This window comes from Triticum aestivum, chromosome 5D, assembly GCF_018294505.1.
Source record: "Triticum aestivum cultivar Chinese Spring chromosome 5D, IWGSC CS RefSeq v2.1, whole genome shotgun sequence".
Lineage (NCBI taxonomy): Eukaryota > Viridiplantae > Streptophyta > Magnoliopsida > Poales > Poaceae > Triticum > Triticum aestivum.
This window is the reverse complement of record NC_057808.1, coordinates 541,141,831-541,154,760: the sequence shown is the minus strand read 5'-3', so window position 1 is coordinate 541,154,760 and position 12,930 is coordinate 541,141,831. Positions and strand designations below refer to the sequence as shown.

The window sequence follows — 12,930 nt, the reverse complement described above, 5'->3', positions numbered from 1 at the left end:
ACGCAAGATCCGCCACCACCGGAGAAGAAGGGGGGCAGAGTGGCGGGCCCAGCACGGTCGGGTGGCAGGGCACGGTCAGCTGTTTTGAGGAACAATTAAGTTGGACCCACATGTCCTAACATAAACGGGCGGGCTTGGTTGACGACCAATTTAACCACATTTAACACCCCATGTGGCCCTGGGCTATTTACACGCTCAAATGTGTCGCACCACAGCCATTCGCTCGAACAACGTCGCACTCTTGCCAATTCACCTCAAAAACGTCGCACAGGAGCTATTGGCCCGATCTTGGACATATTTGACCTTGTAAGTAGTCTCTTCTCTCTCCTCTTTCTCAATCTACTACAGTAGATCTGTTGCATCAGTTCATTCTCTACTAGTGATGCCTAATAATAACCATAATGTTTTGCAGGATCATACTCAAGATTTGTTTGATGTGGATGTTTTTTTTTTTGCGGGGGTTTGATGTGGATGTGGTGGAGCTAAATCTTGAGCATGAGATGAACAAACTTTCGATTACCAACTTTTCTACCTTAGAGCTAAATCTCAGTACACACGGGCATGCTTTTGGAGCATTGATGTTACGCCTCCTTGAGATGCATCACATTCGAACCGCTATACAGGGGCTTAATTAAGGTCATACTACCGGCATGGTGCCAGGTATATATTTCTCCATGCTGCTTATATATCTTACACATACGTGCTACTTATTCAAAACACATTCTAACGTTTTTTTCATGTTCAAGATGTCACAAACATCGCAATGCCATGGAAATTGTGATTGTCATGAGCCAAAGAACTGGAGGAGCCAAAGTATCTCCTTGACTCTTCTTGAAGAAGTAGAGATCGACAACTTTGGAGGGGACAGTGGTGAGATTGATTTCATCACAATGATATTCAGATGGGCGCCAGTGCTTAAAAGAATGACCATCAAGCTGGCGTGCGACATTAAACAAAGTGACATTGGAGGTTACGTCACGAATATCAGCGATATATGTTTGGCGTATCCTTCGGTTGATTGCTTTATTTATCCCGGTAATGGTGAACTGGTTTGGCGTACCTCCTAGATGCAAGGTGGCCATGCCGGAGTGGTTATCGGGCATGATCAAAATCATGTGGGCTTTGTTTCTTCCAGGCAAGAAATGCTCCTTGGGGCAGCAAGAATATTATCTGTGGAAAGGATGCAAGTTGTATACTCCTCGTCTCATGCTTAACGTGGAACCTATTCCCTAGAATATCCCACTGAATGCTTTCCGTACGGGAGATGCAACTATTTGTTAATTAGCTCTGTATTTGGTCATGTCTCATTCTATTTGTTTTGAAACTATATATAGTTTCCTTGGTTGTCATCGAAGTGTTGATTTACCGAATATAAATTCCCTCTTACTTTTCTTGACGGAGAGAAGATGACCGCTATGACCCCCCATGTTCCCTTTAACCGTCAAGGGATTTGTTTCAGGATAGCATTACATGCAAGCAAGTACACAAAAGTGTACTCAATAAGTGGGTTTTGCAACAAACAAATAAGTGTTTATTGACATTCAAGTCTATTGCCCATACAGCCATACACTTTAAGGTATATTGCCCATATGAAAATATTTGTACTTTTTGGGGATACTTTGGTACCTTTTTCACCCTGTACAGGAGAGGCAGCATTTCTGAGGAGTATCGGCGTATGAAGGCCAAGAATACAATGCTACTACTCCCTCCTTCAAAAAAGCTTGTCTCTCAAATGAATGTATATAGCACCAAGTTAGTGCTAGATACATCCATTTGAGAATTGAGAGACAAGCTTGGGACAAGTTTTTTCGGACAGTGGGAGTATTTGTTAAATATAGGTCCATGCTTGGTAGCAGTAGATACTAATATGCACCTGCTGATGCTTATTTTCCACTACATTTCCTTGAAACTTATACTGCCTCCGTTCCTAAATACAAGTATTTTGACAGATTCCACTATGGACTACATACGGAGCAAAATGAGTGCACTCTAAAATATGTCTATATACAACTGTATGTAGTTTATAGTGGAATCTCTAAAAAGACTTATATTTAGGAACGGAGGGAGTATAATGCAATGGAAGTGCATCTAGCAATGTAGATGTTATGATCGGACTCATCTTATCTTTATACTCCTCCACGTATCCAATCTTCAGCATACTATTTCCACCCAAACATTCCATTCTCCGATGATATATAGCCAATCCATTGGGAACACAACGTCAAGCAATAACCGATGTTTCTACCGCGGCAGAAGCAGGAACAGCGTCAGATTCTGACCAGTCGTGGACTTCCCATATCTTAGGCAACGCCTCCTTGATGTTGTGGATGCTCTCCAATGCATGATCAGCCCCTGGAACGAGTGCTGACCTGCCAACCTGCAGCAAATTCACAAGAGTTACAGGTGTAACATTGACCCTGGACTTGGAAGCAGGGCTAGTTTGGAATTATGCGTGACGCAATCTTACAATCACAGTGTGGAAGCCTGCGGCCTTTCCTGTAGCAATGTTCCGGGTGCTGTCATCAAAGAAGATCTACAAAATGGAAGTAGCAAAGTAGCAAACTATCAGGTTATCATTGCCGGTGGGGAGTGTTCTTGCTCATGTATGAAAGAGGGATTGCTCGTACTGTCTTCTTAGGATCAACATTTGCGATATGAATTGCGGCTTCCATGGATTCAATAGTGGGTTTGCACAGGATGGATGATTTAGGTCTGCCATCCGATCCATAGAGACCGTCCAAGTCGGAAGATGGTTCATCAGAGAGAGCCATAGGATCCGCCTGGGACTTGCATAGGCCATTGCTCGTCACAGCTGGTGGATTCAATGTCTCGAAGCATATCACACCCTCAAAGCAGTCCTGCAAACCCAGCCTGCGCAGAACCTCTTCCGCGTGAACCTTGTCCGAGTTTGTAAATATCTGCAACAAGCAAGTTCTCCAAATTACTAATTGCCAATGCAAGGTGTAATGATTAGAAGAGCAAATAAACTGTGGCAAATTCGCTTACTATTTTTCTTTGTGGAATGGAAAGTAGAAGGGTCCTCAAAACAGTCAGGCCTCAGATTGTCATATGGCAGTCTACCATGAACATTTGAATGAAATTCATCATTGTCAAACTCATAACCTAATGCCTGCAGAGAATTAACATTCGTATTATTAGGGGCCAAGAAACATAAGCTCTTCTGCTAAAAATAATAACTGGATACAAATTGTACCTTAAGACCAGCCATTGTGGTGCCATATTCCCTATAAAGTTCCAGGCACATCTCTGCAATTTGGCTTTCTTCAATTCGCAGATGGTCACGCATGTAATCTGGTAGCCAAAATTTCAAAGTTAGTCTCTCCAATCATTTATGAAAACATAACGATTCATGAGGTATGAAGATACTGAAAAAATGACTTATTATTCACACCTTGAATATTTTTACGGCAAGCAAGATTGATGCCAGCACTAAGAGGATACAGTGTATCATCCAAATCTGCAGTCGCAAATAGTGAACAGCTTTTACTGGAGTGTACAAAACAATAACAAATAATTTAAACAAACAACTCTTCAGATTTATAAAAGCACGGTACATACCAAATAGCAAGCACTCATACTTAGGAGTGGGACCTTCAACAATAGCAGCCATCTTCTACAGTCAAAAGCAGAGGCAGTTGCTAAATGAAATGACACAATCAGATAGCAACCTGAAAGAACAATAAGCAGTTCATGAGAAAGCAATAACATAGTCCCCAGGAGATTAACTAAAATAAATTATGTAGTGTGCCAGGTACAAAACAAGCACGGCAGGCAAAACAAGTCTTTCCATACAAACAATCAAACTGAAGCAGCCAAACTGTAAACTTCAGTAAGACATGGTAGGTTCTGAAATCAGACAACTCAGCAAAAATATGTTAATGGCTTGTCTACATTCCATACCCATGCTGAAGACTTGTCTACATTCTCTTGGCTCTGAAATCAGACAACTCAGCAAAAGTATTTTAATGGCTGAACTTTGGTACTAACATCTGACATAGACATTGTAATTTTCATCTCACTATATTATTCACACCCAGTGGGAGGTATATTCTGAATTTATGATATTACCTAAGTGTTAATACATCTACCATGACACCTCAATCCAGCATGATTAGCCCAAACATATCCTGGCTCCAGCGAACATGAATAAAGTAAATAAAAACACTTGCGGAAAGCCAAAAGAGTCGGTTACCTTGCGACAATGAACACTGGAAGGCTTCTAATGAGGCAATGAATGGTGTTGAGCCTGGTAGATTTGGTGCTGTATTTATAGCAGCAGGCCAAGCTGGCAACATACAGAACATAACAGATGCACAGATGCTTTGGTAGACTGATGGCATGAAATCCAGCATTCAGAATGATCCGCAGCCAATTTGATGTCTGTCTCCAACTTTCCATCAGGTCAAGGATGCCACTTTCCTACAGAAGAACAACAGGCTAGTGTTCAAATCTAAAGGCTCTCATGTGCCCACTGGGCCACAAGCCAGAACCTCCCCGTTCCTACAAAAGTGGCATGAGAATATTTAGCACGAGTTGGAAGAACCAGAGAATATTACAGCATCTGTATCAAATACCCTGGATTTTTGCATACATGAGGGAATATACCCACTCGGTGGTGACTGGTACCCTTCCAAGAGCTGTTGTTCCCCAGCCGCCAATGTTGAAGTCATACAGAATATAAGATATGGCGAATCAGACATCTCCAAGGCTAACTTAACACATATTTGAGCATATCATGTGGCATAACCAAAGGGCACAGATGTCATCAGGATTTCCAAGGCTCCACTTGTTAAGAATCCAATAATAACCCAAATGGAACAGCCAACATCAAAGATACGTTCCAGTTTTGCGGTTCAAATGATACTTCTCGATTTCCTGTATCATGAGCATGGGAGGCTAATGTACAACCTCTATGCTCCATGAAAAGATCGTGCAGAATCTGAAAAACTATATGATCAACATAGCTCGTGTTTGAACAAAACATTTACTCCAGTTCGAGGTAATGCAAGGGGTATATGTGTATTTTGTCAGCAAAAAAACACTGGCGCACTGACAATTTTCCATATTATAGCCAAAAGGCGACCAAATACTTGCCGGTCACCATGCGACACTCTAGCAGGAAGCAGCGTTAGATGTGAATAAGTTGAAGCATTGAAGCTAATTTTCTAGATTACAAGACAAGCCTAAATTACAACCATAGCATTCACTTGACACATTCCAAGTGGCCATCTATTCTTCCTGTAGCTTGGTCACAGCTTCGCTAGGTAATCTTGAGAACCAAAGCAACTCCAGATTTAGATGAAAGAAAAGGTGGGAGGCTTCACATGAACTCCTGATTGCCTTCCCAGCACCAATGGCTTTGAACTAGAACTACCATATCTGAAACCAGAGCTTGAGCTACTGCATACTTGTACAGCAGTCCTGCTCCTCAGACCTTGTCCTGAAGCACCTAAAACACACTTGGATTCCTGTTATCCAGTAAAATACGAACGGATAAGATAAGGATCAACATTATAGTGTTTCTTGGTTTTCAGAATTGTACACGACTGTATATTGATATATTCCTATCCAACCAGATAAAATTCAAAACATGCCCAGAAAAATCATTAAGAAAATTAGGTAATAATCCAACACTCGGCTACTCTACGCCAGAAGAAATGAAGAATACTTGAAGCAATCAAATATCTGAAGAGACAATCTACCAACTGAGAACTTGTGTCCATCAAAGTTGCATAAATAATCTGCGACGTGTCATGGAGTTGGCTACATGCATCTGTGTGGGTAAGCCAGGCCAGTGCACAGCAGGTTAACCACATGGGATCGTGGATAAGAAGACCGCACGTGTGAGCGGAGTCCAATTCACGGATAGATACATTTTGTCTGCACTATTGTTACTTTGTGTGGCATTTAATTGTTGGCCTTCAATTGTTCAAACAAAAACAAAATTTGCGGGATCAATTGTTCAATTCTAAAGTGTATTAGCAGATATAGATGAGTCTGAATTGGCTATTATTGTTTGGGACACTAGATAAAAGAGGCTCAACACTTATTACAGTTTCGGTTTCAAAAGGACATCTTATTACACGAGCAAGAAGAATTTTAGCTTCTCCCATCGAAACTTCTCACCCTCAGTTAATGGTACATTTCTCTGTATTATAGTATCCCATCTTCATGGGCTTGCTCACCCTGAGCGGTATTTGCCCCATTCATGAACACCTGTTTCACTGTGCCGTGAGTCCATCTACAGAGGGCTCACTTGAATGCACATAATAATGGGCCGCAAGGAAGGAAACAAAAAGGGATGAAGCAGTTGCTCAAACTAATCTGCCGATAAGTTTTCATAAAACCATTCATAATGGACACATCCAATGGTAACTTCCACGGACTGTAGAAATTAAGCAGTACGTAATATTGTATGAGAGAGAGAGAGAGAGAGAGAGATTTATGAAGCATTATGTTTTCTGTAAAAAATGTGAAACTACCCTACTAAGAAGGAAGGGATGTCAATTTGAACCATGTGAGACAAATAATAAGTCTAGGGGACTAGTACCACACCTTATCTGTAGATCCTGATAGGTTAGCTACTGGGGTCAAAAGCTTCGCTCTGATACAATAAAAATATTATCTTATAGGTGCATCAATCTTTATGAGTTTATCCATGAGATACAAGGCAGATTACACTTACCGCCCTGCTGGGGAATATTTATCGCTAGCAGCCTTTATCTTTTCTACTGCCTAATGAATAAACATACAAACATTGTGTCAACAAATCAACAATTTTATAATTCAAATTACAAGAGATTAAATAAGAGTGCTCGGATGAAATAAAGATGCGTTCATGCCTTTTCCACTCGATCAGAACTGAAACTGTTTTCGAATGCCAGGAAATTCACAAGGCCCTGGAAATAGAAAGCAACTATCAGTTTGTGGAAAAACATGGACCGTATGACATGAGTTATCAAGCATAACCTCTTTGTCTGCTGAGGTCCACTGGAAATCTGGAATTTCTGTACAAACATTTGGTTGCTTAAACAAGGTTCGAACTTCCTGGTAAGGCCAATCTTCTGGAACAGTGTACCTATGGAACATATGAGTGTGTTCAGTAAAACCAAACATTTTAGATTACTTGGAGTGCCTCGTCAAAACTAGACATAGTTGTCTACTGCAAAGCCCAGGGAATTCAAATTTCTGGTCAAAATTTAAATTTCATTGCCTCGACAAAACTGAGAATTAACTACCACCTTGACATCGGGAGTAATAAACAATTGCCCACTGAAATGTTATGCTATATAAAAAACTACAGTGCAGTCATCACAAACTAGTCATCAAAAGTCAAGACATGCCAGATACCGGACAGATCAGCCCCCATTGACGCCATGAATCCGGGGTTGGATCCAAACAGCAGAAGGCAGGGTCAGAGAGAACAGCAGCACAGGAGCGATACGGTGGCATGACATGTGCAGGAACACCACAGTGGCATAGCACCAGAACATAGCTCATGAAGCACCGCGAAATGGCAACAGGAGTAGTTCGAGAGTGCAGGATGGTGACAGAAGCTGTTTAGGATGTATGTTAATGGACACAGTAGCCGCATTGTTACATTGAAAGGGTATGTCAGTGTTTTAGCATGCCCAGATGAAAAAACAACATTGAAACATCATTGTTACCATTCAAAATGTGTGCCTAGTGTTCAATTGCGTAGTTTTCTCAATGAGGAGTTTGATTGCACAATTAAATAGATGGACTGCAAAAAGAGTGCCTTAATACTTTGCTGCCAACATAAAACACTAGCAAGGATAAGCATACCTCTTGTGAAGATTTTGCACAACTTCTTCTATGCAACCATGCTGACGTATGAGTTTCAAGGCTCTTTGTCCCCCAATACCTATTCAACCAAGACCAAAGTCCGACAAACATTAAAATGGTTGTGGATTTTGGATCCATTTTGTTTATGTATAACGAAGATTTGTCAAGATTCAAAAATGGAAACGACATAAACAGCACCCAATTTCGCTGCACTATAAGCAAAAGCATACATTTTAATCATATACGGTGAGCGCAAACAATATATTATGAATCTGAAGCCTGAGACATTACACTTCTTCCACAGTTCTGCTGAAGCTAGATTTGGAATTGAGTATATTGTGTCCATGCATGACATAACTAATAAAGAGAAACAGCTTTAATATTTTCAGAGCTGTGCAACTTTTTAAGCAAATCATGAAGAGCTACATCATACTGTGGACTCAATCTAATATCAGAAGTGTGTAAGAAAACATATGATGCAGGTAAACCTTTAATATTCTCGCAGTAGTCACATCCACTAAGGATACATAAGTCGATGAACTGATCCATTGTGAGTCCAAGTTCCTCCAAAACCTGTCAAATAGTGAAGAGTAGCCATGATATTCAGATGAAAAAAAAAAACATTAGATCAAAACTAGAAGAATTTACCTTTGGCACTTCAAACTCTGTGACAGGAGATTTCTTAAAACTAAGGTCAGTTACATGGCGAAGAAACCTTGGAGCACCGAAAGTCAGTGTGTCCATATCCTCTGAAGCGACAGCATATGCCTGGCACTCACAATGAAATACAATTAAGTCATGCTACTTGGGTAATAAAGATAGAGTTCTTACAAAGTTGTTTGTCTGTTGCACCTTATGGTTCTTACAAAGTGATGCGCACTGTGCTTCTGCCTCACCTGGTGCCTGCATAATTATTCAGACAAAGTGATTAGGTATATACATACGACAGTAAAGCTCATGAAGGCCAGCTAATATGCTTGCATCTTTGCCATGAAATTACAGTACGGCATGCTGTTCATTTAGAAGAATTTCACTCCATGAGAAGCAGAGCCCAATCCAGTTTGTTTTCCTTTCGTGGTATTTCCTAAATTACGGGAAACATCTGTTGATTGCCAAAGTATCACTCCAATGTCCCATTTTTTCGTATGCTAAGGTCAAGCCTTTCTTTTACGCCTAAGCTGACCTGAATAGACAAGGTTAAGAGAACACCAAACAGATATCTTGTACTCAAGACAACGTGTCCATCATGACCCCCCCCCCCCCCCCCCCCCCACACACACACACACACACTCACCTCCACACAAAAAAGATAGAGACAAGCAGGGGACTGGTTCATTGCTCAAGGCTTCACATTTTGCAGAGGCTTGCAAGCTGACCATGCCTGAACAGTTTCTAGGCTTAAAACTTAGAATCCTACACTTGACTGAGAAAACATTATCAGCCCACATTCAAGAGAACTTAGATTTGAGGCAGATTTAAGGCCTCCCGAGCAGGGTGATGTTTTTTCTTTAGTGAAAACCTGGTGATTACTTCTTTATGTGCACAAGATTCTGAATGTTCTATTAATCTCCTCGGCATTGAAAAAGCACGTCAATGAGGAAACTAACTCATCTGTGACTGCAATGTACAGAAATATTTGAAGCAACTGATGAATTAAATAAATTAATAATACCTCAACTATAGGGACACCCATCAATCTTAACAACCTCTTACAGCCATCGTTGTGTTCTTTTGTGATCTGGAAAGAAAAGGAACAAAAGACCTTATCATGTGCTTGGAAGTTGGAACCACTTCAGAACATGGTAAAGAATGTTACTGAGTTTGCAGACAAAGCTCAAACTGGCAGAATGAATGTTAGGGTACTTTATCCGAATTAAATCTACACATATACACACGAAATTATTGCCTCCTTCAGTCCTTCCCCAAATTGTAGGACAATTACCTTCACGGTCCTTTTGCTAAATTTTTCAACTGAATCTTCATCTCCAATCTGCAATGCAATTGCCACCTCAGAGGTCCAACAACACAACAAATACAGAAGCATGACGACTAAAGAGGAGGGTTGGAGATTCTCGAACTACGGCAAGGAGAAAGTGACCTCAATAGCACTATGAAGATCTTTCGAAGCATCATCCCTCTTCAAAGACCTAATAAGCAGCGAACATATGTCAAAGCATGTGTTGAGACAAGACAATGAGAGTAAAGAATGGAAGCAATGGAATGGTTCAGCGTATACCTTTTGGCCAGTTCCTTTTTCTTCAGGGCAGGTGGCTCACCATCAAACACAAAACTGGCATAAACGTTCAGCAGCTAACCCCTGTTAGTGTTAGTTACAGTAAGCAAGAAATGAACAGCGACCAACCAGCCACAGAAATGGATCAAACTTACACAGGTTTTATTCCTGCTTCAAGCAATCTTACAGTCCGGTTCAACATGCCTTGCAGATGACTGCAATTTAGAAATATAAAAAAACCATATGAGCTAATAAACATCATGAGTTCAATAACATTTCAGACAAACAAATTGATGGGCAAACAATTTCTGCTTGCCTTGTGACTTCACCGGCTTCATTGGTCAGAACTTCTGTTCCTTTCCTTCCCACCACAACCTAGAGAAATGGGAAACAGTATTATACAGCAGATGAGGCAAGCAGATGGCCTAACCACATGGTTTGGCAAATGGTCCTACAATACAATAAACAAAGGAGTAACGCAAATGGGGAATTGTTTACCAGCGAGTTCTATAAGTTTTACTAATAAGAAACCCCTTTTGTCAATATAAGGAGAGCTTGCACATGGTAAACAGCATTGCCTATAAGACATTATTTTTTACTGCATTTGTTAATTTACACTCTCAACATTGCAATTTTGCTGCTGGCGACTGGCAACCCCTGCCTCCTACACAAAATAGACAGATGAAAAATGTGTTGGCATATGCTCAAGCTTTTGACAGGCGTCATGGCACGCACAATCCTCCCATGTGAACCAACCAACCCAAGCGCAATCAACCGCCCAACGGCAGCAAGCATGAAGCAGAAGCATTCCCCGGAGTGGAAGAATGGCATCTCCTAACCAATCCGATTGCACAGGCACAACTCGCACCACCCAAATCCAAGGGGAACGGGATAGAACATACGGGAGGGGGGCGGCGAAGGACGGCGACTCACCAGGAACTGGTAGATGCTGAGGCTGGCGTCGATGGCGATGACGCGGCCCCGGTAGTCCTCCACGCGCCGCTGCACCGCGGCCCTCGGCGCGTGCTCCGCCAGCAGCTTCGTCAAACCCTAGTGCGCGGGGCGCAGAGACGGAGAGAGAGTGAGGGAGGGAGAGGCCGTCACATCGGGGGCCCACAAGCGAGCGAAAACGGGAGCCGCGAACGAGAAACCCACTGGAGGAGAGTACCTTGATTCCCATTGCGCCGGCGGCGAGCAACCTCCGACCGTCTCCGCTCCCGCCGCTGCTTGTCCAAGACCCTCTTCCCGCCGCCGGGGAAGTGGATAATAGACGTTTGGGCCTCTCTCTCTTTTTTTCCAGGAGGAAGACGACGGCTAGAAACCACCATTCGCCTGTCACTCTAACTAGGCCTGGAAGAATTTAGCTCTTGTTCGTAGGCCCGGCCCATGTACAACCCACAATCAAAAGAGTTGATATGATGCCCTTTGGATGTCTTTTATCAGTTCCTAGACAGGGAGCACATGGGAATATTATCAGGGAGATGAATAGTAACCACATGACACATGTGGTAAGTAATTCAAATAATTCAAAAAAAGAGATTAATAGTAGGTCTCGATTATTTAATTGTATGTCTTCCTTTGAAGGCCGAGCTGCTAATAGCGACGCCGATAGGTTTGCCAAGTTTTCACATTCTCTTGATCAGGGGTGACATGTCTGGTTGGTCTAACCACATGATCCATTTTGTATCCCATATCATGTGCATTTTGAGCAATAAAACTTTTATACCCCTAAAAATAAGTTCCCTACAATAAAGGAGTTCCTATATGTGCTTAAATAATGATAAAGATCAGATAACTTAAACGTAGTAATGTGACTTACATTCCATCCACAATGAATGTTTTTTAGCATTTTTCAAGTGACCGTCTATCAACGAAAAATTTCTAACAATCAAAGTATTGTATTATAATTACTAGGCTTATCAAAAAATGTTATTTACAAGAGAGAGGCGTATTAGAGCCCAAGCTCCGGTGGGCACATTTTTTAATAAAACAAAAATTCAAAATTCGTATTTGGAAGCATCAAATAATTCTGACAAGATAAAATCTCATTGGGACATACTACCATGTGATCTGTAAAAAAAAGACACGTTTACGAATTTTCAAGCAAACAATGTGCATATTTTTTACTGTTTTCAAATCCATGTATTTTTTTTATGTACACATGTCTACAAATGTGTAGCATATGATAGTTTGTAGGTACATCGATACATGCCAAAAAAAGTCACAAAAAATAACACTTCAACTATATATTTTAAGAAAAATCAATAAAATGGGCTTATTGGAGCCCAACATCCTAAAGCATTTTTTAGTATTATAGAGTAAAATTGCTTGTATATGCGAAAACACGTTTGCACATTAATCATGTTTAAGGTGTCACCATAAATTATACACTTGATTAGTTTCATGAAAAAATTCTATTATAGATTTCTTTTTTTTTGTGGCATAGTCTATTGTAGAATTCTAAATAAAAAGGATTTGACACATGATTGCAATGTCCTGCTCATTTGAATCCTATGATATTTTGATGTGTTTGATTGCATAATGGAAGACGAAGGATACTTTACAAGGGATTTGGGTGGATCCAAATTTTCGACGAAACGCGATGTAAAAGAACCCTTAAAACCCTTACAGTGTTGAATCATGTGAATCAAACAAGGGATGTAGGAAAAAACTCCTTAGATTTTAATCTTCCTAGATTCTTATGAAGATCTTTTGAAACAATGAGGCACCTAAAGTAGCAACCTAATTGCATGGGTTGATATCCCATTAGCACACACTAGCTAATTGTCAAATGGTTCACCATCAATCATGTCCGGCATATACCTTACACCCACCTTATTTTAGATTTTCATAAGATTTGATTTGAGTAT

At 40.9% G+C, this 12,930-nt stretch overlaps 1 protein-coding gene and 1 pseudogene across 3 annotated transcripts; both read right to left on the bottom strand.

The window, feature by feature from the left end:
• Positions 1-1,824: 1,824 nt before the first annotated feature.
• Positions 1,825-4,511, bottom strand: LOC123123642 (uncharacterized; annotated as a pseudogene).
• Positions 4,512-5,070: 559 nt separating this feature from the next.
• On the bottom strand, positions 5,071-11,379 carry LOC123123641 (flap endonuclease 1-B). Of its 3 annotated transcripts, none has more exons than XM_044544189.1 (17): positions 11,229-11,379; positions 10,994-11,110; positions 10,377-10,435; positions 10,216-10,275; positions 10,064-10,117; positions 9,926-9,974; positions 9,770-9,817; positions 9,500-9,565; positions 8,680-8,730; positions 8,476-8,595; positions 8,316-8,400; positions 7,828-7,906; positions 6,991-7,099; positions 6,864-6,920; positions 6,707-6,756; positions 6,577-6,625; positions 5,071-5,489 (listed from the first exon to the last, which is right to left on the bottom strand). In XM_044544189.1, the coding sequence occupies exons 1-17, from the start codon at positions 11,238-11,240 to the stop codon at positions 5,316-5,318; spliced, it is 1,239 nt and encodes a 412-aa protein (XP_044400124.1). In that variant the 5' UTR covers positions 11,241-11,379; the 3' UTR covers positions 5,071-5,315. The 3 variants fall into 3 exon arrangements, with proteins under 3 accessions (XP_044400124.1, XP_044400126.1, XP_044400125.1); XM_044544191.1 differs by having other exon boundaries at positions 5,071-5,470; XM_044544190.1 differs by lacking the exon at positions 5,071-5,489 and adding an exon at positions 5,606-6,237.
• Positions 11,380-12,930: the final 1,551 nt, after the last annotated feature.

What these genes read in the sequence shown, in the direction of transcription:
- LOC123123641 (XM_044544189.1), bottom strand. An exon ending in TGGGTGTCCCTATAGTTGAG is followed by an intron (nt 8,731 to 9,499) that starts GTATTATTAATT and finishes ATAATTATGCAG; the next exon opens with GCACCAGGTGAGGCAGAAGC. An exon ending in TATCAGGATCTACAGATAAG is followed by an intron (nt 5,490 to 6,576) that starts GTGTGGTACTAG and finishes ACTGGATAACAG; the next exon opens with GAATCCAAGTGTGTTTTAGG.